Here is a 27,958-nt window from a genome sequence, read left to right as displayed (position 1 = left end):
GGAACTTTATGTCGACCCGGGCAATGCCAGGCATCCATGCTAGTATATATATATATATATATATATATATATATATATATAATTCAAAACATGAGTTTAGAAAGAATGACTATGTGCAGATTTTTTTGTTTAGGTAAACATTTATTTAAAGTTTCAAATTTTCGGCTTATAACAAAGCCTTCATCAGGAATACTTTTAAAAACAGTACATATTTTTTCTTTTTTTTTTTTTTCTTATTTGCCATGGTGTAATTTGGTACAGTTTATTTGTCAAAGTTGGTGAGTGTGTATTGTCCGGTCCAGTGGGAGGTGCCCGTTCCTGCACAAATGTGTAACAAAAAGAAGTAATCCACTTGCTAAAAGCACGGAGAAAATGAAATTCAAAATATGAAGTTAGAAAGAACGACCACGTGCGGATATTTTTTTTTTTTAAATAAACATATATTTAAAGTTTCAAATTTTCGGCTTATAACAAAGCCTTCATCAGGAATATTTTTAAAAACAATACATAAACTTAATTCTTCCACAAATAAACTGTGCCAAACTACATCATGGCAAGTAAGAAAAAAAAAAAAGAAAGAAAAATGTAGATAGAAAATATCTAAATAAAATAAATATCTTATGTATGTAACGGCAACCTGGCAAGGATACTGGAAGAGGTCCTTTGTAATCAACAGAAAGACATTGAAATGGGGCAGTAGAACTGATAAGAATATGACTCTGGGGGAATTAAGAAATTGGGGTTTATTTTGGTACAAGTAGGACATTCAGAAGTCACGTGTCGATTGAATATGGCATTTTTTTTTTTTTTTTTTAAATTCAATTTTCACCCGAAACAAGGCACAGTGCCACTTTGAAGTAGGAGTCTACTATCAGGGACATAAGTTGCAGGGGTATTATGAAGGGAGATGAGCAGGAAGATGTCTGTTCACATTACATTTGAACTTCTGCATGTCAGTACAGTTGCATATTTTGTGACCTTACAAAATGCCAAGTGTTGTATTCCAGGATGTATTTAAAAATTATGAATTGATTTTAGTTCCTCCAAGGAAGAAATAGCAGGACCACATGTTCATGATAATGTATCAATGACAACATTTTCATTCCTAGAACGGTGTTTTATATCAAAGAAAAGGAAGAAATTCCATTTTTCACCATTTAATTTTATCGTTTTTAATTTTTCCATGATTAGCAAGTTTAAACATCCTGATCTGTAATAATAGTGAAATGTTTCCCAGTAATGAGGTCTCTCCATTTACGAACACGTTCTACTATGGCATACGCTTCATTTTCAACTATATGAAGTCGCGTTTCAGAGGGGTTTAGTGACCGGGAAAAGGACACTACAGGTTTCCCAGCTTTTAAGAGAGTGCCTCCAATAGCTTTCTCTGAGGTATCGGTTTCAATAACAAATGACAATTCATTATAACCTGTACAGAAGATTCGGGAATGTCTTTCTTGAGCTCTTCGAAGGAGTTTACACCCATGAAAGGAATCGGGAATTGTTTATTTTCAACTAGCGGGTGATTTTTGGATAAGTAATTAGGTATCCATTTTGTATAGTAGACAAACATACCAAGACACCTTTTGAACGATTTGGAGTTGGAAGGGGGAGGCATTTGCAAAAGAGGTCTCAAATGCTCAAGATCAGGTTATAAAGTTTCATTACAGATTTTATATCCAAGTATGTTAATAGAACAAAGTGAAAACATTGACTTTTCTCGGTTTATTTCAAGGTTGTATGTAGAGGCGGCCTTTAAGAAGTGCTCCAAATTTACGTCCTGCTCCTTCTGGGTCTTACCACAAATTGTTATGTCATCCAAATAAGAAAAGGTTCCAAACAATCTGTTATCAGAAATTAAAGAATCCATGAAAACCGCATTTGTGACACCCATGGGTATTTAGCTTAAATTGATATAGACGATTTCCCGCTTGAAAGGCCCTATAGAGGCAATCTTAGTGGCAAATTTCAATCTGATACTGAGCTATTTGATTTATAAGATCTTTGATTGGTGGCAAGGGGTATGCATCAAACAAAGTGAAACGGTTAATAGTCTGGGAGAAATCGACTACCAATCATTTCTTAGATGAAGAAGTTACAGCAACTTGAACACACCATGGAGAATAACTTGGTTCAATTATATCATTCTAAAGTAATTTCAGAGTTTCTTTCTCAATGAACCAAACATCCTCAGCACAGTAATAGCAGGACTCAATAGCAATAGGTTTGCAATTAGGGATCAAATTTCTGAATAATTTAACAGGAGCACAATTGATTTGGTAACAGTGCAGATTTTTAGACTGTGACCCACCAAAAAACAAAAAATGGTAATACTCCGGTGCATTTTTAGAAAGGGTATTCCAAGTATAATATCCGTGCATGAATTAGGGAGTATCGCGAAGTCAATGTTTTTGTATTTGAAACCATTGAATGTAGTATTCTCAGTGCAATATTCAGATAGTTTGGGTAAAAGGGCGGATGATGCCATAGAAATTAGAGTCCCGTTTTCAAGTAGACAGGTTCAAGGTTTTAACGAGACTAGCACTAATAAAGTTACCAGACCTGCCTGTGTCTATAAGGGTGGTAAGTAGTTTACCTTTTAATTTTACCATTTTAGTAATAGGAGAATTATCAACATCGTTAGCATGAGCTACTATAACAGACAAAGAAGAACATGAAGGTGTTGGTCTTGTAGAACAGCAAACTTTGGCAAAATGACCGAGTTTGCTACAATTTCAGCATATTTATTGCAAGCAGGACAATGGCGACAGTCATCCTTAAGATGCCGTTTCCCTCCACAATTGTAGCATCTGCCATGAGTAAGAAGGGCAGTAGACAGTACAGAATCAAACTCCTTACAAGAATCAGTGGAGTCAGGGAGTACAATTTTAGTCATAGTAGCAGTGACAGCATTAGAAGAATCATTTTGAGTTGGAGTAGCAGCAGTAGATCCAATTTGAAAGACATATGACTCTGCACGAAAATGAGCTTGTTCTAATGCCCTAGCACATTGAGTAACCTCCTTGAGATCCAACGTATCATTTTCGAGAAGTCTGGCACATATTACGGAAGACCATAGGCCACATATAAAGGCATCGTGGACAGATTTATCCCGGTAGGTAGCAATAGTAACGTCTTTGAAACAACAGTCAGTGGCAAGACGATTCAAAGCTTGAAGGGACTGCTCTAAGGACTCATTGTAAACGTGTTGAAAGTAGGTGTCTTGCATGGATAATGTTGGGGGGCTTGTCGTAAACAGATTTTAGTAGTTCGATGGCATGTTCGAACTCAGAACAACCCTTGATAACGTAAGCAACCGTAGCAGAAATGTTTAGATAAAGCGCTTCAAGTTTGTCTGGATTTAAATGCTCAATGGTAGACAAATAGTAATTAAAGTTTCGGTACCATAGTTTCCAAAGTTTGCTAGACTGAGGGTCTGCAAACCATGTCAAATCTGTCCAGTCGAATAATTTTATCCATGAGATAAAATTAGGTTGAAAAAAAAAATTCAGTTGAATAAGTTGTAATGTAATGGAGACGCAAGCAGAAAGACCTTTTCCAAAGCTTTATTCAACTGAATTTTACAATGACAAATGCGACAAGTGACCAGGAATGCATGTTAATAAAATAAAAAAAAGAAGGTATTCAAATAAGAAAATAAAGAAAAAGCAAACGGCAAGATCACGTGAGAGGAGATATGTAAATAAAGAGAAAGTCACTTTAATAAGAAATTTATTATAAAATTATAACACCCACTATCGTATTTCTTATTGTTAGATGATACTTCTAAAGTTTCCTATTTTTATATTCATTTAATCCTTTAATGTTTTTTCTAATTTTTCTAATTATTTTTTCCTCTCTGATTTATTTATTTTATTGATTTATTCCCTAAATCCTAATTTACATCTTCCAAATTTTAGTCTCTATTTATATGACCAACTATTCATTTTTCAATTTGCGTTAGTTTTGTATAAATTTTTATTTACATGTTCCGGTATACTCGTTGATTATTTTCCCTTTTACATGCTATTTTTTTAAGAAAAACTATAATTAAAAGGTTTATTTAAATTATTTTAATTAATATTTATCTTCACCTCATACTGGTTATGTAATTAATTTAACTGTTAAACCTATCTTTTCCAGCCTTATTTTAATACAAACATCTTCCCTTTATTTTTTAATTATTTCCTATTTCCATATTGGTCAATATTATGGAGAAAGTCTAAAGGGCATAATTCGATTTTTGGTCACATTTATCGATTCATTATTTCATCAAAATTCCTTTAATTCCTTAATCTAATATTTAAATTTTTGTCTTTATAAAATCTCCTATACTTAATTTTAAACTTGTAGTTCTCACATTACCCTCTTTATAGCAATCTAGGTGCAATCTCTCACTTAGTTTACTTCATACTTATATTCTAATTTAGTCTATTTTAATCCATCATAATCTGTCCATCTCAATATCAATTTATTTGTTGCACCATTCTAAAATCCTTGTATCAAATTTGAAATTATCTTACTATACTTACATTTCACTCACAACATATTCCTTAGTTATTATTATTTATATTTTTTATACATAATCAGGTCTTAGGCGTGATAATAGGAATTTATTTCTATAAAGACAGCTTTTTATAACATTTTTGTTTAAGATTTATTCTTTACAATTCAAAATGTAGTATGTATCAAATAAACATAGATTACAGCTTTTTGATTTACTAGGTTTATATTTTGTAGCTTTATCTACTATTGACGATTTTAAGTCAAATTCTATTTTATTTTTACATACAGAAAAACCGGATATATCCATATATATATATATATATATATATATATATATAAAATAAAATAAAAATTACAATTAAATTTGCCAAAATGATCCAAGATGGTAAAATTAAAGTATATTATAATTATTAAAGAATTAATATTTATAAAGTTATCTCAGCCAGATGTAAAAGCTCGATAAAACCAAATAGGAAATAGAGCTTATAATACAAGCAAAGAGTTAATAAAACATGTTAAAAAACACTTTGAAATGAGTTAAAAACATATTTACTCTGAAAAGGGAACACTAGATAAGTGGATAGTCCTTAATCCGCGGAGTTTCGAAGAAATACTTTCCTTCTCATCAGAGGGTAGGAATTAGCAAAATGCGAGATCGGATTTTGCATGCAAAATTATTTAATGAAACAACAAGTAAGTCAAAGATCTTACTTGAAAACAAAAAAAGTGAAGCAGAGGGAATATGGTGAAGAAAAAGGTGATTACACATGAATGGATAGTCTGGTGGAAGATAAATAATCCAGTGACGGTAAAATCCAAATGTATAACTTCAAGAAAAATAAGATATGCTTTTCACTCAGACCTCCAATCCAAGCACCCGTGTGCCATCCTCAAGCCGCTCTGGTTCCTTGCTTTCCAATCCAAATCAAAGAAGATGCTGCTTCACTCGTTTCACGGGCGCCACGCTGTTGTTGTATAAATCATCTATATATGCCGATGTTGCTTCTTGAACAGTTGCATTTTCAGACAAAACAGACTCGACAATTGCCTGCATAATGAATGAGGCAACGTTAAGCCCAACTCCCATCCTAGTCAGGCAGTATCTCTCCCCCTTCCCAACCACGGTTTGAAATGGCCATAAAGAATGGTGCACATGTACTTGGAGGTAGGCCTTTCTCAAGTTCAACACTGACACGTCGAACCCCTTCCTCCACCAGTCCCTCAGCTTTTGTGAACACACATCCGCACGTGTCGTGTATGTGTCCACGTGGTCGTTTAACTCACAGTAATCCATAACAGGCAGCACTTTCCCCTTGTTATGCTGAACAATCGCCATTAGTGGGATTGATCCCTTGGGTGGAACAAGCTCTTTCTCCAGGTATGGTATCAGCCATCCATTGTGAATCCAAGTTTGCAATTCACAGTCATAGTCCTTCCGAATGTGTTTGAGCACGGTGTATTCAGGTATCTGATTGATCAGCTGTTGTGGCGGCTGCTCACTCGACCACTTCCAGATTGCCATCCAATGTTTCTTAGTCGGGTCGAATACAATATCAAAGTCAGGTCATTCTATTTTCACTGCAACAGCAGTGCCAAAACCGCAAACTTCCTTCAGGAAAGTGGCCTCACCATGTTCATTTATATGAACGCCACCCAACAGGTGGATGGCATCAATTCCGAGCAAGAGATCGAATCCCAATAGATCTCCATTCATAACCAACATCTCCACCACCATGGAGATCTTTTTATCCACCTGCAAACTGACCTTGGTCGCTCCTTTGCTGGTCATACTCTTTCCATCAATAGTCAGGACCTGTCTTGTGTTGATTCCGTGGACTACAAACCATACTCCTTACTAGAGATTGGGTGCATCCAGAGTCAATCAATGCATCCAGAATCACTCTGTTGACACGTATGCGCTTCACTGGCAGGTCAGTTCTCATCCTACTCGGGGCGAGAGTGGCGCTCACATCTCACCCCTGTTTCCGTTTTCTGGCATCGGTAGCATCGAATGCATGGTGTACAGCGCTGCCTCCATCATTTGAGCTGACAGTGTTTAGCAAGATGCTTAGCTCCAGAGTAATTGAAACACTGCAGTGAGTTTTCAGAGGGCTTGTGTAGAGGCACTTTTTTTGTGTCTGACCTGTCGACAGCGGCTGCAACCCGTTCGTTATTTACCATGGACCTTGCTCGGCTGAGCATACTTTCTGTTGGGATCTGGTTGATGTCAGCAGATGCAAGTAGCAACTCCTGGGTATGGGCAGGCAGTCCAGCCATAACTGCTTACTTCAGCGTCTGGCTCGGAACTCCTCAGAACAGACTGGAGAGTTGTGTTAATGCAGCGTAGAACTCATCTACTGACTCGTCCAAGTGTAAGGTGCGTCTTGCAAACTGCTTGTATGCCTCACATGGGTCAAGCGCAAAGGCCCTGTGCAGTGCATCTTTCACCCGTGTTACCTTATCCTTCTCTGCATCTGACTGCTGTTGGTAGACGTCAAAAGCTCCCTCACCTAGTCGCAAGGGGATAACCTGTTTGACTCTGTCAACTCCTGAGAGCTTGCAGATAAGGTCCACTCTCTCTAACCAGTCTACAATAGATGTTGTGCCATCATATTCTGGTACTAATTTTAGGTCGAACCTTCCTTCAGTCATAATGCCAAGATAGCTTGAATCAGTATGTTTTATTTGAAGTTCTCGCTGTCCCTTTCTTCCTGTCCTCAATTCGTGTAACTGAGACGAAAAGCACAAAATCTCTTTCACCAAGCAAATGAAAGAATGCTGCCAACACACAAAAGTCCGACGTCTTTTATCACTGCGGGGGAGCCAACTCATGCAAATCATTACCAACCGGATTTCCCGTCCTACATGCAGGCACAGTGTCATTTGTGCATTGGACATGACAGCAACCAGCTCGTCATACATTGTCTACATAATACTAGAGAACGACTGACAAAAGTTTATTTTCAGAACAGTGTATCTTCAAAGGAAGATATTCTTGTTCTGTATCAAGATTACTGGGGCAGAAGAGAGGGTGTCTTTCTTCGTGAGTACCTGGAAGCTTCCTACTTCCCTTGCAGGGTCTGTATGTAACTCCTTCAAGGTTTGGTTGAGATTACTATACCCAGGCTTTTGAGTGGTTATTATGTGACCAAATTACCTCACAGGGGCTGGTCTCTGCATGAAGAAGAAAATATTAATGTTTATGACTGCGAGAGTCACAGTAGATCTCAAATAGGGAGCAAAAAGATTGTCACCTTCACATGAAAATGACTAAGCACAGTAAAATGAAAATATCGAACCAGACTGGTTATTACATATTAGGGGCTCTATGTCAATAGCAATTAAGTTAGTGTGAATTTTAACAATGGTCACACTGGGTGCATGATAATAACCCAGATCTGCAAAACAGAATCGTTTTCAGAAATGAGTGACATACGAGGGTAGCAGGTTAAATGGAATAATCAAAAAAGATCGATATGACAAATAACATCACATTTTTTGGAGCTGGGAGAAACAAGGTTTTTGAATCACTCTTCATGGAAGTCATGCAAATGAGAAACCACCAATAATGTAGCAATTTGATAATCTAAGCAAATGTTACCTTCGATGTCTCTGTCTGTGTGCATCACTCATTTTAGTTTGAAAGTTAAGAAGTAAATAATTAGCTATGATAAAATTACTCTCTCTTAGTCTCTCCCTCCCTCTCTCTCCTGAGTCAATTCTTTCCAAATAAAACCCTTAAAGAAAACTATCAGCAAACGTCTCTTTATGTTTTCTCTCTTTATGAAAAGAAGCTTATTTTTTTTTTATAGCAACCACAGATGAAACAGTTACTATGGAAAGAAGTGGAAAGTGTGTAAACAGTATGTATAAAAATCTCCCCAACTTTTTTTATTTTGTTATTGAGAATGTAACACCGGATAGCAAAATCGAAATAATTGATTTGAAGTTTGTTTTTTTTATATAAAACCACAGACCAATATTTGATAAACAATAGTATGGAAGCAGATTTTTGGTTATAGTCAGCTAAAGTCTTCCCTTGTTTTCTACATAACTGTTACTGGAACCGGTGACAACTCACAATAGCCCCTTATCTTTTTTATTATCTAGCGTTTTAAAGCAGTTAACCAATTTATTTCTGTGCATTTCTATGGAGGAGAGAGGGCTACTTTTTAAGCAATTATGTGTAGTTTTCAACTATGCTTGTCGAACTTTGGGTTAGTGGCAAAATTTTTTACATAACTGGCCTAAAAATGATAGAATGGCTCGGAAATAGCAGATCATTTTGCATTAAATCTATATGCAAAACTGAATCTCTACCCTAAATTCTAAAATAATTACTTTTTCCACCAAGTTTTCATGGTGTTACACGCCTTTAAAATATGGAATCTCATTGAGGAAGGGGGTTGGTTTAGCTGGGGGTGTTTATCTATAAATTTACTACCTTAAAATATCTAAGTAAACATATTTCTTATAAAAACAAAAAATGGTTAATCTTTTGAAATAGTGTCTCACAATATTTTCTTCTTTTTTTTTTAGGATTCCCTTAAAATTAATATTAATCGGAAACTGAACACATTGCTTAAAATCGAACAAGTAACTTTTTGGTACTTATACAACTATGTTACCGCGCTGAAACAGTAACATTATTATTTAGAAAGCCATTCTTAACATGGAAAGAGGAGGGTGTTCTATTCCTAACACTAATAAACAAACATATCATAAAGATTAAATTTAACTTGAAAATACTATTTAAAAAAAAATAAATAGCGCTGTGGCATAGATGCATAAGCATTATTTTATTTTTTTTTTTTTATGTAATTGGAACTACTACTAAAAATTAACCTAATAACTTTTTCATAAATTTTTTCACAATTTTTTTTACCAGTTCCATATATTTGTTTTTGTTTGAAGATAAAAAAAAGAAAAAAAAATTAATCCAGACGAATTACCTCCCTTTGAAAGTAATTGAGACTTTTCTTGTATTACACCGTAAACTTCCTTTATCCCACAATTTGCCATCATGCCGTGTCGATTCAAGAGTAAGTTTCTTTTTAAACCTATAATTTTGAAAACACTTTTGCCGTTTCTAACTTGAATTCTTTTACTCAATGCCTTTTATTATATTTCAGACAAACAGAGCAAAAGAGTCAAGGCCAAACTTCGATACAAGATCGAAAAAAAGGTATGTTGTTTTTCTATATTGCATCAAAACTAACCACGTGTTACATTTTTTCTTCAAGTTAAAAAAAACTCGAAATTCATTTCTTACAAAATCTAGTACAGGAAAATTCTTCTTTTTTTTTTTTTTTTTTGTCTTTATTTTTAAAATGTTATTTTAGTAGATCGAAATTCATTTAGGTTTCGAAATATAACTTTGATATTTGATTTTGTTTTGATTTAAGAGAAGAAAAAAAGAACTACGCATTTCGACTCCTTGGCCTTTTTTGGTTAATGAGCAAAGTTTAGTCTGTCCTCGGTCAGTGAGGGAGACATCTTTCTGGACCTAGGTGTATTTTGTCCACCATCCAAAGTCTTCCCCTCTGGGCGATCTTGATTTTCCCCCATATTAAAAATCGACCTTATTTCTAATTCTGTACTCTTGGGGAAACAAGTAACTACATTGCGATTATTATGCCTACTGACCACATCTTCGCGTTTCGCCCGGTTTAACCACCAAACCCTTCTTCAGATGTATATTTTCGAACTTGAGAACCTTATTAATAAAGTGTATCCGGTGGTGATGTTCTCATTGGTAAATTATAAAGGTCGCGTCTATGGAATAATGCAAGAAAAAAGCTGTGTAGGGATTAAAATAGTTGAAAAGTGTCGACGTTATGTGAATAAGCGAAATCAAAACAAGCTGACGACCGACTTTGACCCGATGTCGTGTTATTTCGCTGATTAGACGTTCATCAAGTTCCGAATGTGTCTGTTTACAATATCACGCCAGCTGATATTTGGGGTTTACGATTAATGCCCTGGAAATGTCATTTTTGATTAATGTTTACCAGTTATAAAATATGCGAACGAACATGGCTATTTTTCAGAATAGCAGAATATTTTAAAACTGGTAAACATTAATCAGAAGTGACTTCTCCTGGGTATTCATCGTCAAGCCCAAATATCAGTTGACGTGATATTGTAAACAAAACACTTGATAAACGCCACTTATTCATTCATATGATGTTGACACTATTCAAGCGTGGCTTTTTCAATTTTACAAGCATAATACTAATTGAATTTTTAAAGAAAACGATTCCTCATTTAGTAATAAAACTATGTTTTTCAGAATTTTTACTGATTGTTCCAATGTAGTTTACTTTACGATTCATTTTTTTTTTTTTTTTTACTATAATTTGGGGTGCTAAAAACATTTGGGGAATTTTAAGAAAATAAGATGCGACTATTCTTTTTTCGGTATTAAACACCGTGACAGCGTTAGGGTTAATTCGCTGTCACGGTGTTTGTATAAATTTACCCTTTTTTCTTTAGCAAACAAAAAATGTTGTTTTATTTATTTATTTTTAACTACTGGGTTTTAATGGGTTACAGTAAGTAACGTACTTCCTAACTTTCGGCGTCGTTGAGTGACAAAAGGCAAAATCAGTTCCTTCACTTTCTTTCTCTCACGCCTTTATCTCCAATGTGCTCTTTTTTTTTTTTTTTTTTTTAAATTAATAATCATTGAAAAGTTTTTTCGGTCGGATTTTAATTAAGAATTATTGATTTTTTTATTTTAAGAATTATTGAAAACACTGAAAAATCGGGTTTGTATTACTGTACACATAGATTCGAAAAAGTTGTCAAAAAACAAATATATAGCAAATAAATGTTATCAAAGGCAAGATAAGTTACTTTTCTACCAAACTGGATATAATTTTCGTGTTTTTATTCAATTTAACATGTTTATTCAACTCGAAAAGCATACAGTGTTTACCGATGTATTGGAAAATTCAAGATGGCGGCCGATTCTCTCTTTAACACGGTAAGTTTGGAAAAAGGTGTAATAAATAATAAACTAGACAAAATACTGTTAGAAATTCGCTCAATATATGTTACCGTGACATAACTTGACATATATTCGGTGGTTTTTAATAGTATTTTGTCTAGTTTATTATTTATAACACCTTTTCCTGAACTTGCCGTGTTAAAGAGAGAATCGGCCGCCATCTTGAATTTTCCAATACATCGGTAAACACTGTATGCTTTTCGAGCTGAATAAACATGTTAAATTGAATAAAAACACGAAAATTATATCCAGTTTGGTAGAAAAGTAACTTATCTTGCCTTTGATAAAATTTATTTGTTATATATTTGTTTTTTGACAACTTTTTCGAATCTGTGTACAGTAATACAAACCCGAAAAGGGATCCTCCACCCTAGTATTGGCTTAAAAATAAACTGAGTTGTACACAGAAAAATAAACTCCGTCAAATTGGTGATAGCCAAAAAGTGGGTGACTAGTATATGTTAAATTTCTATGGAAAAGTGATCCTCCACTATAAAATCTAAAATATGTGATGAAATTAAAAAGGAAAACCTGAATTCTCTAGTGACATGATCAATATTAATACACAGAAAAGGAATTTAAAAAATTGGTCCATACAAAATGGCAAAGCAAGTGATGTGTAAATACTGAAAAGATATCCATTTAAAAAATTTTTTATTTAAAAAAAGCAAACTAATAAATTTATAGATTTGATTAAAACTTTCTCAGCTTTGTCGAATTCTTAACAACATCTCAGAAATAGACCAGATTATAGCTGTGGACCGAACAGCTAAAGAATACCTCCTACCAATATGGAAATCTCCCTTTCTAAGACCTTACCTCCCGGTTCAGAAGCACTCTGGCTCCAGTGAAAAACGTTCAACTGTCCGAGAACGGGCATGGGGCAGTCAAAACTTTCTATGACCAAATGAGTTGACAAAATTGATCCAACCATTCGCAAATGTGGAAACAGATCATACGATGCAACACTTTCTTGTCTGCCTTTTACTGCCTAAACAGTACAGCTTGAAAGATATTGAAGAGGACAACAACAATAATGCAAAGAACTGCATAAAAAAAGTATGAAACAGTTGTGTAAACACATGCTTCGAAGAACATGTGCCTAAATCAAAACGTGGATTCCACGAACAAAGCTTCTTTCTTAGAACTGCACACCTGTGGAACTCTGTTCCGTATGCCTGCTTCCCACCTGACTACAACTTGGATGTCTTCAAGTCCAACGTTAACAAATTCCTAATGAACCGCCCCCTTAAGTAAACACTTCATCAAATCTTGCAATAACCCTTATCCTTGAGTGGCTTCCGGGCCTTGATAAGTAGTGACCATTTTGTAAAAAAAAAAAAAAAAAAAAAAAAAAAGACTAAAATTATACTTAGTTGAATTGAGTTTTTTTTGGGGGGGAGGGAGAAACCCTGAAGAAAAGAGTTTGTGCATTACTAAATCAACTTGGATTAAGAGTAAATTTTTATACATTGTTCTCATTCTGTCAGCTATAACTGACTAGAAGTAGAAACTTATATTCTTAGTGCCATAAGCCTCAACCTACAGAAGACTGGGTAAGTTTTGTATGATTTTTGGGAGCCTTAAGCCTGATCTTGCTCGATATGTAGAGAACGCATATCTTTTCATTTTAACACAAGATGACATTAAAACCGCATTTTTAGTTATACACTGAAGAAATTAGCTTTTGGACTAATAACAGAAGACACATTTTCTAATTTCCAACAAACTATGAATCTTCATAATTTGATGATTAATTGAACTACGAAAACAGATCTGATACTTTTTTTTCATATTATTTGGATTACTGCTCTCATCTTGAGCATTGTTTTCACAGCATTTCGATCTATGTAACCTCTGACCTTCTTCAGCTGTATCATGTCAAACTTGGAGGAATCTGCATGGAATTTAAGCTATGAGAATAGCATCCTTTCGTTCTGTTGGCCATGACTGGATAGAAAAGTTTTAAGTAATTTGCATTGAACCTTCAATCTCCAGAAGAGTGTCACTTACAACTGAATATTATCAAATACTTTATACATTACGCCAGTGATTCCTTGCTTGTGTTTTGCAAAAATCTATGTTCCCGCATGAAAAGATTTTAAATTTAATGAAAGTAAAATTTTAATTTATGATTTCTATTTACAGAAATTGTTATATTGTTGTATATTTTTGAAAATAAATGTGAATTTCTCTTTGTTTTAGGTTAAAGAACACAAGCGGAAAGTAAAGAAAAATGCAAAGAAGAATCCTATAAAACGTAAGCACTTTTTTCTTTATAGGATTTTTGATTGAAGCTGAGAATGACTGAGATCTCGTTAGGTCAAACATGCAATTGAAAATGAACACTACACTAAAGAAAAACAGGTTATATATAAATAAAACAGGTGTATGTATGTTTCTTTCTGTCTGTGAAAATATTTAACCAATAAAATTGAACAGGAAATAATATCTTTGTTTGGATGGATGAAGAACGTGTACAGAAATATGTTGGCAAGTCGAAATGCAAAATGTTCATTTCAACTTGCTGACATATTTCTATTACTTTTACACATGCACAAATTCATTTATAGTTTGAAGTGGTTTAATTTTAAATCTTTCTTATCGATCTGTCGATAGCTCAAATGGTAGGGAACATGGCTGGGACTGAACACTAAACATTTTGGCTTTGGTTCTAGCTGATAGCACCCAAATCATTTTTTCTTTTTTAACTTTTGAAACCAGTACTATATGTATATGTATATATATATATATATATATATATATATATATATATATATATATATATATATATATATATATATATATATATATATATATATATATATATATATATATATATAGAGAGAGAGAGAGAGAGAATTGGCTGTGTGATAAAGAAAATAAAATTTCCATAAATTAAGCAGATTTTACAATCGGGTGGGGGGGGGGGCTGTATTAGTACTACATAAATTAGAGGTATTCCATTTTGCTGAGTCATCTGCATGCCCAGAACCAGACATTGTAATCTTGTAGGGATGGCCTTTTTGTCTAAAGAAGTGACAATACTATATTTATATATAATGGACAACAAAACAGAAGAAAAAAAAAAATAAATAAATAAATATTTTGTGTTTCTTGCCTCAGTTGTTGCAAGATCCTCATATCTGATATGAGTAGAAGAATAGGAATAGCAACTTCTCCATTTAGATGTTTTAAAAGAAAAGATATTTGAGCAAGAAAAACATTTCAATACCTTTTAAAGGTACTTTACAATCCTGTCCCCTCCCTCAGTCAAAGATTTCCCTCTGCTTCACAGAACAGAACACATACTACACTTTCATCCTAGCCTGAAAGTGACTAAAGTGTATTTTATTTTGAGTCTTACACCAAAGTCTGGTAAAAAAAAAATATTACAAAATAAAGCTGTTCATATTCTGTTCAAGGAAATGTTGAAAAAGAATATATCAAATTTCTGGGTTTTGTGTGGTTTCTAACCTTTAGCTGAACACACAGATAACTGCCCTTGATATAATAGATAACAAAACATTCTGTCTTGCTTAGCAAATTTTCATATTTTTTAAAAATTTATTTATTTTTTTCTTTTTTTTTTGCAGGAAAAAGGAAAGATCCTGGAATTCCTAACAGCCTTCCTTTCAAACACTCGGTTCTTCAAACTGCTGAAGAATACAAAGCTCAGGTAATGGATTTGATTTTTGGGTAACAATTTGGTTTTATGTTTTGCTGCCATTTTTAGAAACAAAAACAGATTTTTACCATGCATTCATTCACTCTGCGCATTTTAACAATGAAAATGCTTTTACACACTTAAACGTGACTGAAAGAAAATATTGGACACCAAAAATCATGTGATGACTGATCAAGTAGTTGTCTTTAAAAAAATAAAATAAAATTTTAAGGCTAAATGATGGTCAGTAATCTCTTGACACCATTTTGCAGAACAAGGGAGATAATTCCAAATAATTCAAACTTTGTGAGCTTTTTTTTTTTTTTTGGTCGAATTCGGATACAAACATTTGTTCAGTGCACAGGCAGTAATCATTTGCTCGTTGTGTTGATACAAAGTTTTGCTTGATTTCGACGTCTGTTGCATCCTAATAAAGTGTCAGAAAACAGCATATTTGTGTGAGTGATCATATTCTTGACAACAGACAAGCACAATGCTCCAAGAAGATAGCTATTCACTGTATTTATTTAAAGAATACTTAACTACTAATGACAATTATTTTTTGCTTAATATTGTTAAACCTTACATAAATGTTTTATTTCAAACGAAATATTATCATTAAAAGTACGTGGATACAGATAGATGAAGAAAGTAAAAGTGGAATTTCTACTGGATCGTGCTAATTAGTTAAATAATAGAAATGACTAATTATGACCTTTTTTTTTACCATTTATTCCAGATGAAAGCTGAGAAGGAGGAACGCCGTCAATTGGCACGTGATGCTGCCTTAAATAAGAATCGTTCTTTAGAAGAAATAATGGACGACGTCGAAAAAGAAGGTGACATATTTTTCAGGAAGGTTTGTTATTGACATTTTATTACGATTTGTGCGAATATTTTTATAAAATTCAAATATGACTGTGCATCTGTGTATGTTCACTGCACAGGTAGTGAGCGTCTGTTCATTGTGTTGGCATAAAGTTGTTGCTCGATTCTGACCCCTTTTTGCGGGGTGGGTGGGGGTCTCAATCAGAACGGCTACAGAAAACTCTCTGATCCGAATAAATTTAAAACTCCAGTTTAAAACAAGTAACATTTTGTAGGCTCCATCGCAAGGAACATAAGGAAAGAGGAAAGGAATTCAACTTGCTGTTTCTGGTTCTAACAAAAGACCTTTATTCCTCCTTCTCCGGTCACATGTGAATATTCGTCTCAGTTGTAACTTCACCGATGTGTGTTATATTGTTGGGGGTATATATAAACGAGCGTATATAATTTATACATACATGTCTAAATTTATGTATCGTTTAGTTGTATAAAATGTTCTTTTAATGAATTAGTGTATATGTGTGTCGCAGTTATCTATATATGACGTGTGTAGATACCTGTGTTCGTCTATGACTGTCTAGCGTTGTGATGGTCTAATTTAGAGTTCGTTGTGTGTGTATGTACATTTAACTACAGTTTATGATGGGATATGAATATATATAAATACCTTCACAACACAAAGGACAAATAACACTTATTTGGGAGTATCAACATCTGTCCAAACGGGAATATATTTGGTCCATCTCTAGTCTTGTTCCACGGAAAGCTGCAATAGAAATTCCTCCCTAAAAAATAACAGAACCTCGTATTTTATTTTTGGCAACATTTTATTCCAGCGTGTTTTTTTCCCCTTTTGGAAAGTTGCAACGCTGATTCTGACTATCGCTATTTCTGCCCCCCTCTACTTGGAGTCATCTTTATCTGAGGGCCATCTCTGTCTCTCTCCTCTCCAACACCCTGTCTCTCCCTCTATCGCCTTTCTTGTATATATTTAAATTAATCCTTTCTATGACATAATTCAACTCGCGTCTTTTTATACGTGACTTTTGGATCACATTTTACTATCTGTTAATAACATAGTTTGTTTATCACTGCATTCTTTCTTTGATTGTTCTAAGTTAACCTAAATAGTTTACTAAACATTCATTCTTTCAAAACATTCTCTCTGCATACTTTTTTCTACATAAGTTACAAAACAATAATAATGTTCATTATCTAACATTTTACTTTTTAAATAATAATAGTCAATGTTCTAAATCGACTATCAACAAGGGCACCCAATGTTGCCCCAACATAATACATGTCTCTAACGTGATCATCAATCTGCACACACGTTCTTCTTATATATTTTTCTTTGCTGTGACATCACCTCTCACACAGCTCGGACATTTGCATACAGCTGCCATATGCATGTTCGCGCTCTGTTACATAAGTAACAAAGTTTATTTTATTTATTTAAGTTAGCAATGATTTTCTTTTCTTTTACCGAACAACAAAAGCCTAACCAAATATGATCCTAGGTACCACCTTTATAGACATCCAGTGATGAGGCCCCATTTGGGAGCTGTGGGGAATGTGGAGTTACCCCTTAGTTACTATTGCCCTTAGGTCCATTTTGACACAGAGTGGTAATGCCTGTTAGTGTATCTGTGCCTATTTACTATGCCTCCCCACGGGACAGAGTTAGACACCAGGGTCGTTTTTTAACGTGGAGAAAAGGTACAAAAATAAAAATTGTCTCAGTCGTGAAGGATTTCTCCTCCACCGAAAGAGAACAAGAAATGGAAGTGCACTGAAGAACAGATACTACACTTTGATCTTGAGGTTAGTGTATCTGTGTACTTCTTTCTCTCCAAATCCAGCGAATGATGTCATCAAATTTATCTGATCTGGGTCTCGTATGGTCGCTGGGACTGGGCCGTTTCTTCGACAAGTGTCCTGATTAATGAGAGGATCTGGTTGGATAATCTGTTACTTGCCCCATATTGCTTTTGATGGTGTGCGCAATCTGTTGAGCCCTGGTCTCTCAAGTCAACATCACCGTAGAGATCATTTCAACTGAAAGAAGAAAAGAATATCAAGTAAATTACTCGGCTTATTGTATAAAAATAACAGGATAACTATTCATTGAAAGTTACAAAACTCTGATCATTGATAAGTTTTTGACTCAAATGCAGATGCTAGGAACTGGCAGCTTCTATTAGTAAAGTTGGGGCGATCAACCTTAAATCTGGGGACTTGTCTCTTCACAGTGGGAATTCAGTGGCTTGGAACCAAGTGAGACTTAAGTCAAGGGTTTTTGTTTTTTCTGAATGGTGTTTGTTTCCCCAGCGGTGAGGCAGAGTATGTCTTTTAGGCTATTTTTGCTTTTCATTATATTAAGAATCAACTGGGCTTAACCCCATCTCCTGATCCACAGAATTTCATTTCAACACTCTCAGTAAACCAATCTCAGGCAGTTTTTAAAATTCTCAAGCTCTAGAAAAATTTTTTCCTTTTTTTTTCAAATCTGTATCTCTGACTGACACTCTCAACAGTAGAGTCCATTGCCTTCACCCTCCATTAGGTCTCTACCTTTCACCATCACTCACATGGGGGGGGGGTCCCTCCTCTTGATTTATTTGTATAAAGAAGGGTTTTTCCCAAATGCCATTTCATATAAATAAATATGTTATCTTTTTGGAATAATCGAATTCACAAACGAGAATTAATGGGTACTTGAATTTGTGTCCACTACCTTGTTTTTTCTTATCCAAAGAAACTCATATCTGGCCTATATTTCAGTTGACCCACAAATAACTTGACTACCCAAGAAATAAGCTTACTTGTTTTTCTTAACAAGGGTGGCATTTGAGATGAGACTTGTCAAATTACCAAAAAGTGGTAGTTCTGACATTTTTTCAAGATATTTTTATAATCCAAAACGTCAACTTTTTCAGCTTGTGTGTTTTTAATGGCTGTTTGTGTCAACCCTAATTACCATGAAAGAAAACAGATTTCTCCTTTATCGATTCATTATATCCACAGATAATTGTGTGTGTGTGTTAAATCAAAACTATAACAACCTTTCTTAACAAAGCTCTTTTTTTTTATCATCACCGTCATATTAAATGACACTATCATCTGGGGCTACCAGATACTGGCTTCCTGAACAAAAATACACCAACCATTGATGCTATTTTTTTTTTTTTCCATTTCCCTTTGCAAAACTCAATCATATCCTACAAAAACAATTTTTTCTACATCACAATCAAACAAAACTCCATAAATAAATAGTTGAAGATATTCCAACCCTGAGATCTTTTTAAGATTTACACCATCCCTTTCAGTGCAATCAGAGTGAGAAGCGACATTAATATGCTGAAATTGTGCTTGGATAGACAGCCTTTTCCAAAGTAGACAACAGTACAAAGAGTAGAAAGTTTGCTATGAACATTGAACAGAAAATGTTCAACAAATACATCATGGAACTCACTTTACCTGGCATCAGTCTACATGCAAGAAAAAAAGAAGCATCTGGATCAGAGAGCAAACTGAAATTTTAAAAATTGAAACCACCATATGAACTGTCACTTTTCAATTTCTAGACCACAGCTAGACATCTACAGTGAAAGAATGTACCCCAAAGCACTGGAAAAGGCTAAAAGGAAAGCCAAAATCCCAGTGGAGAGACAACCTCCAGAGCCAATTAGGTTCTATGTGGTCAGGCCAGGACCGAAAATAGGTGGAAAAGAAACATGGAAGATTTCTCCTCCAGGAATGATCAAAATCCCTGATGATGATCTACACAAATAAAAAATATCTGATTGCGCATCAATTTCCTACAATTCTTTTAGCTTAGTCTTAAACAATTAAAAAGAAATTTTATTCTATTAAAATTTAAGGAAAACCTGTTATATTTTAGTATATAAAAAAAAATGAAACTCTTAACTGGAATAAAAGCCTTGCGATACACAATCTCTACAACAAATTTTTTGCTTGAAATTATGGTGGGAAGTTGTTTGCTAGTACAGTTTCATATTACCATCGCTTCAATATTAATACAAAATTTTTTTTTTTTTTAATTGTCACTTTCATTTATATATTTAGGATGCTACAAGTATCATAGACTCCCGAGTGAGCAATACTATCATAGACTCCCAAGAGGGCAATGTCTGTTATTGATGTACTCTGGTTTAAAGGTTTAAAATTAGCCAAATTACATGCTGTTATATTGCTTGAACATATAAAATCATAAACTCAATGCTCCAATTTTCAGACCACCGACATCAACAAAAAACTTGTCCAGCATGTCATTCAGGTTCCTACTGATTGATAAACATCTGGCAAGTTTTTGTGCCTCTGCTTCTGTATCCTAAAATTTTTACTTTCTATGTAGTGTGCCGTGTTACCAGCTTCCTGTCAACCTGGGCAGGTTGGATTGCATAATTTAGAAAACAGCAACAGCCATCTGCGGCATTGATTTTGACAATGTAGTCTGACACTGGATCACTTTTTCTCTTGTCTCTTAGTGCACGCGGACTGAGATCAATAACTGACATTGCATTGTCTGCATGTGCTAATCAACCAACCAATTCATAACCTGTTCACTGACTGGAGGGACATTTGGGAGCAAATGAGGAGATAAAAGGGCTGAGACATACTTAGGATGAAAACTAACCGAATTTCTAACATCCTGTGACTAACGCTGTCTAGGTTGCATTCAGTCTGCAAGTTTGCCATACAACGGTTTGTGGCTAACAGACTTGCCATCAGGAACCTATTCAATGACAATTTCCTCAGATTCACTGTATTTTTGATTTTTGAATGATCATTGAGTCTCCTCAGATGACCATCTAATGTCAACCATGTTTTTTCTTGTTCTAATTTAAGACTAAACACTATATGTGTTTGAAAGTAAATAAATGCTTTAAAATAAGTTAAAACACAAAAATTAAGGTAGGTAGAGGAGTAACTGATCTTATCTTTGGTAACATTTGTTATATATTTGTTTTTAAACGCTTTTTTTTTATTTAGACTGTAAAATACCTATAAGTAGTAATACACACGGACGAAAAAAACGCTTTGGATAATTACAGATTTCAAGGTAGTTCTACTAAAATAGCCATATTTTTCAAACCAAAGCACTTCAAGTCTTCAAATTACTACTGTTTTGTTAGAAAATGAATATACTTTCAAATGAATTAATAAATATGGATGTACATTATATATTTTAAGAGTTTTAAGCAAATAAAGTGATAAAAATGTGAACGTCATAAAATGGCGTTTTCGGTAAGGTTTTATAATGACCCTCCCTGTTTTCTAAAGGCCCGTACCATGATTGTATGAAGAATTTCGTTATGAAATTTGGAAACCAATCAGAAGAGGTGTTAATCTTAATACTGTCAAGTGTTCGAAATATTTTTGACCATTGCTTTTTTGTTGTGTTAAAAATAAGACTTTAATATGACGAGTATCGAACATTTTGAAAAAAAATTTAATCGGACACCTACTAGTAAATAAATCATTCTTTTTACTATCTTTATCAATTAGAAGTATTATTTTATGTTGAGTAGGACCGCGGTAATTGATAATAATTTAAAAGGACCTACCCGAAAAAAATGTATATTTTTCGAGTTTGGTCAAATTAAGTTAGTATTAGTAGCAGCACTGCAGCAGTTGTAGTATTAGTCATAGCACAGTATAAACAACACGCGTTCTTTAATTTTTATTCACGAACGAATTAAGAAAAGCATGAAAATATGAATATAAATGGTCTGATATGTTTAATTAGAGAATGTTATCAGAATAACATTAGTTTAGAATTATTCGGTTTTCAGAATGTATAATAATAACAACAATCCCAACCAATTCGGCATTATGAATCCATTATAATTTCTCACATTTCTGGTCAAATTTAAAAACATGGTTAAAAAACAAAGTAAACTTTTGTACATATATAGCTTGCATGCACTTTTATTCATTGCATTAGTTTTGAACAGCGAATTAAAACAATATTTACTGCGAACAGCCACAAATGTTTTTTTTTTTTCAAAATCAACAGATGTATGAAAATCCCGTTTGTACTACTATACACATAGATTTGAAAAAGTTGTCAAAAAACAAATATATAACCAATAAATGTTATCAAAGGCAAGATAAGTTACTTTTCTACCTAACTGGATATGTTTTTAGTGTTTATATTTAATGTAACATGTTTATTCAGCTCGAAAAACATAGTTTACCGATGTATTCGAAAATTTAAAATGGCGGCCGACTCTCTCTTTGAGGCGGTAAGTTTGGGAAAATGGGTTATAAATAAATAAAAAATAGACAAAATACTGTTAGAAACTCGCTCAATATATGTTACCGTAACATAGGCGGATATATACTCGGCGGGTTTTTAACAGTTTTTTATTTTTAACTCATTTTCCCAAACTTACCGTGTGAAAGAGATAGTCGGCCGCTATTTTTAACTTTCCAATACGTCGGTAAGCACTGTATGGTTTTCGAGCTGAATAAACATGTTACATTAAATAAAAACATGCTTTGCATAACATTTATTTGTTATAATTTTATTTTTTATTTTTTTGGACAACTTTTTCGACCTCTGTGGCAAGTAATACAAACGCACAAATAGTGTTGACTGTTGAGCATTTCCAGAGAACAAGACAAATGTCAGTTGACACTTAAATATTTGAAGTCTTGGTAACGACTTAAAAATAAATAGTAAAACAAAATACTGTTAGCAACCCACCTATTAAAGTTATGTGTGGCAAGTCTCCTCCTAAAACACTCTTTAACCCTAACAATAACACTAAGTTCGAGTGGCACCCCCCCCCAACAAAATACCTCTGTAAGCCACATACAAGCGTTTAAAACAAACAAACAAAAAATAGATCCTTCCTTAAAGAAAAATGCACATAAAAATAAATTGGTTAACTGCCCTAAAATGCTGGAAATGGTGAATTATTTTACATTACATTTTTGTGAAACTAACCGCCCCCCCCCTCTAATATTGTTTTTGTTTCTGTCAAATCTTCAGTATGTTCCCACATAATTTTCCTTAGCCCTACAATTAATTCAAAGTCCAATTGGCAACCCTCCCCATATTCTCATTGCATAGAAACCCTCTTAAAACCACACATAATTGTCTTAAAAAAAATAAAACAAAAAGCATACAGGATTTATCTCCCATAAAAAAAAAAAAAACAGTTAACTGCCCTAAAACACTAGAATGACCTGTAATGGGGAATTATTTTACATTAAATTCTAAAAGAATTTGTTTATCTTTCATTAAAGTTTTTCATGGCATTTCATACATGATTGCCTAAAAAGGTAGAATCACATTTTGGAGGGGTGGTCAGAAGGGGTTGGGTGGGGTTAAACAAAAGGTGTTAATCTACAATAATACCAAAGAAATATTGCAATATATTCATTTTTAAATGGTCCTATGTTTAGATTTAAGTTTTTTGTACGTAATGCACATTACAGTTCAACTTTGAGTTCTCCAACTTCTTTTCTATTTATGGATACATGGCATTTTTAAGGAATCACAGCATACTTATGCACATTTACTGCAGATTATTTGGAAACCATGGACTTTTGGATATTTTCAGTTGCATATTCTGATTCCTTGTACAAAAATACACTTATACGGTAAATTTCATTGCTTAGTCTTGTGTTTTAACAAAGATATGACATTTTTACTGAAAAAGTAGTGTAAAAAATGTGGCAAAACGCATATGGTCTTAAAGAGGGGAAAATATCCAAACGTTTGAGGCACAAAAATAGTCATAACTTTCTTAATTTTAATCAGATTTTAAAAATTTAAAAAGATTCTTTCTTAGCTCATCAAGCTCTTTCTATGTATATTAATATTGAAATACTTTAAGCTATTTCAATTTTTTCATGTGTATTGCTACTATAAGGGGTCTTAGATATCGCTAGCTTCACATCAACGCTTAAACCAGTTTATCTTGACAGAAAGGATGGCAACTAGTCCGGTGGCCTTTCCTTTTAAAAACAGGAAGTGACTTATTTGGGATGTAACTTCTGTCAACACATTTGCATCCTCATCCAGAAAAGAATTGACACACAGTAATATACACAAAGGGCCACAAACAATCAAAATACACTGGTTTTCTCAATATATTTTTGTTCCAACCGATTGACATGTAGACAAGTGAAGCGACAGACCCGACAATGGCCTTGGTCTGTTAATGATGCACCACATCAGCATCCATCATGAATTGACTTGCTTTTACAAGTGCATTTCCATCGCTATGAAAATGTTTGACAATAGGACATCTGATAAAACTTTCTAATATTTACATGTTGCTTTTGAAAAGTGATGTGTTATTAAGTGTATTATTGATTGAATTTTATTGTGGCTTGAAAAAAAAACAAAACTTTTAGATCAAAATTTAATGTTTCTGAACACTGTCTGTGGACAAATTTTTTTTTTTCTATGGAAATCGCTTGAGGCAAGGCATGAAGCCACTTGATGTAAAGAACTAACAAAAATGAAAGATAATTATCGCAAAGACAAGATGTCTATTGACCTTAGTCTTGAAAAGACAAAGTTTGTAAGTAGGATGAAAACTTGAGTGAGAAAAGTTCCACAACTTTGCAGTTTGTGAAAAAGAAGCTACTGGAATAAGAAGCTGTATTAAAAATGACGTATTAAAACAGCAAATTGATGAAGACCACTAGACCAACAAGTCAAACAAGTTGGAACAAAGAAATCGAGGGAATAGGCCAGAATATTCGAAATAAAACATGCCATGATAGTATTTATAAAAAAGAAATCACATCTGTGAGTGAGAGAGAGGCTACAGTGAAGAAATAGTGGGGCCAGTCAAATTACAGAAACTTTTCTGCACTTTATCAAGAAGCTTCAAATGGGATACAGATTCACTAGCCCAAATATATGAGAACAACACTCCATAAGAAATTTGTTGAGAAAATGTTTAGAGCGATAGAGAGAACTGATCATTTAGGAATATGTTTGTTTTATGATCTTTTTTTGTATCAAAGATATCCAAATCCTTTAAATCTTTATAATTAATAAAAAATAATGTCATTGTTTTGTTTTAGGTTAAGTTTTGATTTTATTTGAAAATCATAATCTAAAATTAATCCATTAGAAAAAAGAATACCAATAATACATGCTTAAATAATAATAAAAAAAAAAACATTTTTGAAATTAAAAAAATGACAAAAATTACCCATCTAAACCTTGCACATTCAGAGTCTTCAATCCATTCAATAAGCATGATAAATAAATGCTTTAAAAAATTTGTGTAAAAAAAAAATTTTTTCATATAGTAATTTGGATTTTTCTTTTCAGACTGGAGGATTGCAACATGCTTATGATGCCATCAAGTCAGCTAAACCAAAACAACCAAAGGCAGCCAAACCAGTTGAAAATTCTTTGAAAACCTTTTACAAGGAGTTTAAAAAGGTGAGTTAGAAACATTGCATTCTATGCTACCGGATTCTTAACCTAAAATACACCAAATATTAATGTTATTGTTTTTGTTTTTTTTCCACCCTTTGCAAAATTCTGCAAAAACAAAAATAGAAACAATTTCCATCTCTAAAACAACCAAACTAAACACCATGAATAAATATTTGAAGATATAAAGAACTTGAAGCAGGAAACCTTTTATCAAAATGACTGGATTAGGTTTATGTATGTTCTTTTTTTTTTTTTCATGCACAATTAATGACATCACAAATAAGATTCCAGTAGCATTCCCCCAGGCAGGTTGAACCAGCTTCCTCCAAAGCAGAAAGTGTCAAGTGATTATTAAATTCACAAGCGGTTCCCAGTCACATGCATCTTCCGGTCAGGAGAGATGACGACATTGGGTTTTTCCAGTTCTTGCAGGGAGGTATCAATGTCTTCCTATATACCGCACCTGGTATTACCAAATACTAACCCATCTGGTACTGACCAGGTTCAATGTTGCTTAACTTAATGAGAACTGGTGAGTTAATATGATTATGTGGTCCACTAAAATCGGTTGAAGACAGCAGGAAGAGATGTTTTATGGCTTAATACATGCCAAAATAACAAAAGGGTAATCTTATCCATTAAAACAGAAAATAGATGATTAGTCACTGTTCATATATGTGGACACTGATTGTGAAATATATATGAGAATTTTTAGTCTTCAGTTTTGTACTTCTGGTTTGTTTGCTTTTATGGCTTGTGTGAGCTGCGACATTGTTTGACTGGAAATAATTATATCATTTCTCACATTCTGACAATTCTAATATTAATTTGCTCACTAGGTTAGCTTGTTGGAGGACATCGTCCTAGCGAATGTAAAAATCCTATTTGTGGGACATTGGCTTGGATTCTCAGTGGTTGGATGACCACGCCCCTGGTTTGAGACTAAGTAGGCACATTCCATTGTTGGATTTCACTGCGGTTTGGTTGATCTGTGTTCACTTAATAGACTTTCTTGTGTGTGGCACGGTTGCTCAGGTGGCACGGTACTCACCTCGCATGCAAGATACTCAGGTTTTGAATCCCGAGTTGGAATGTGTTCAGCTGATGAGCCCAAATGAGGGTGAAACTCTAGTCTTAGATTTCTGGTTTGTTTTGTATGGCTTGTGTGAGCTGTGACATTGACTGTGGAAATAATTTTATATATATATATATATATATATACACACACACACACACACTAGACCAGTCATCTTCACCTGGAATTTCTAGTTATATAATGAAAGCTCAGCTAACATAAAATCAACTTCACATCAGGTGTTTTTCTTTTTCTTTTTTGTTTTTGTTTATTAATTTTATTCCTTCATTATCTTTGTAGGTTATTGACCAAGCTGATGTAGTTCTTGAAGTATTGGATGCCAGAGATCCTCTTGGAACTCGATGCAAGGAAGTTGAAGACGCTGTCATCAGTGCTGGTGTTAACAAAAAATTAGTTTTGGTGCTAAATAAAATAGGTAAGCTTTCTATGTGCTTATACAGTATGGGACACAGACAGAAATCACATTCCAAGTAAAAATTGTTTGATATACCTGCATGTCATACAAAAATAAGTACTGTCCCCCAAAACTAGGAAATATAATCAAGTAGAATTTTAATTAAAGTAAAAGTAGTTTTCATATTTTGCTAATAGCCGAAATCCTGTGAAGCAGAGGAAGATAAGTTGATCATTTAACCAAGTAATAATGAATTAAACTTCTACGTTATAATCTTTCCTACTTTTTTTGGTGAGGATATTTATTTTTTACCTGATGTGTAAGTATATCAAAGAATTTTTACTTTGTACATGATTTTCATAGATGCCCCATATTGTATAAGCACTGTTTTTTTTTTTGTTTGTTTTTTTTATTCTTGATATATATATATATACACTTCAAAATAGTGAAATGAAATATATTTACTGGTATGCAAATCCAATTATTTTCAGCTTTACAAAATATCATTAGATGTAATATTTTATATAAAACAATCCCAGCTAAATAAAATTGCTCAATATAAAAGATAGGGCAAATGAATCAAAATTTATGTATTTAAATTTTATGATTCGAAAAGGTTAATCTTCAAATTTAGAAATTTTTATTGTTTGAAAACAAAGAATATAATTTAATAAATCTATTTCCTTAATCCATGAGTTTTCGATGCTTAATCACCTAATAATAATCTTTAATAGATTTATTAAATTGTATTCTTAGTTTTCAAACAATAAAAAATTCTATACTTGAAGATTAACCATTTTCAAATCATAAAATTTAAATACCTAAAATTGGATATATATTTCGTACAATTTTCTCCATATAATCATCCACAACCACTCAAAAACTATTTTCAATAATTGTGCTGAAAAGCAAAATAGCGTCCACTCGCAGCTGAACATTTTGCTAACTGCATTCTATTTTCTCTGATGATATGAGCCATTGTTGAAAATCCATGGATTAAGGAAATTAATATA

At 33.6% G+C, this 27,958-nt stretch overlaps 1 protein-coding gene across 1 annotated transcript in view; it reads left to right on the top strand.

The window, feature by feature from the left end:
• Positions 1 to 9,450: 9,450 nt before the first annotated feature.
• LOC145293994 (guanine nucleotide-binding protein-like 3 homolog) overlaps positions 9,451 to 27,958 on the top strand; it is a 38,297-nt gene continuing 19,789 nt past the window's right edge. The window contains exons 1-7 of the mRNA XM_080140900.1: positions 9,451 to 9,548; positions 9,639 to 9,691; positions 13,724 to 13,778; positions 15,115 to 15,197; positions 15,925 to 16,044; positions 25,345 to 25,458; positions 26,831 to 26,966. Coding sequence (XP_079997026.1) covers positions 9,530 to 9,548; positions 9,639 to 9,691; positions 13,724 to 13,778; positions 15,115 to 15,197; positions 15,925 to 16,044; positions 25,345 to 25,458; positions 26,831 to 26,966 — 580 coding nt within the window. The 5' untranslated portion in view covers positions 9,451 to 9,529. The remainder of the gene's footprint in view (positions 9,549 to 9,638; positions 9,692 to 13,723; positions 13,779 to 15,114; positions 15,198 to 15,924; positions 16,045 to 25,344; positions 25,459 to 26,830; positions 26,967 to 27,958) is intronic.

The sequence above is a fragment of the Euprymna scolopes genome, chromosome 2 (assembly GCF_053919585.1).
Source record: "Euprymna scolopes isolate OS-2025 chromosome 2, ASM5391958v1, whole genome shotgun sequence".
Taxonomy (NCBI): domain Eukaryota; kingdom Metazoa; phylum Mollusca; class Cephalopoda; order Sepiida; family Sepiolidae; genus Euprymna; species Euprymna scolopes.
Note: the sequence above shows the minus strand (reverse complement) of the source record. Positions and strands in the feature narration are given on the sequence as shown.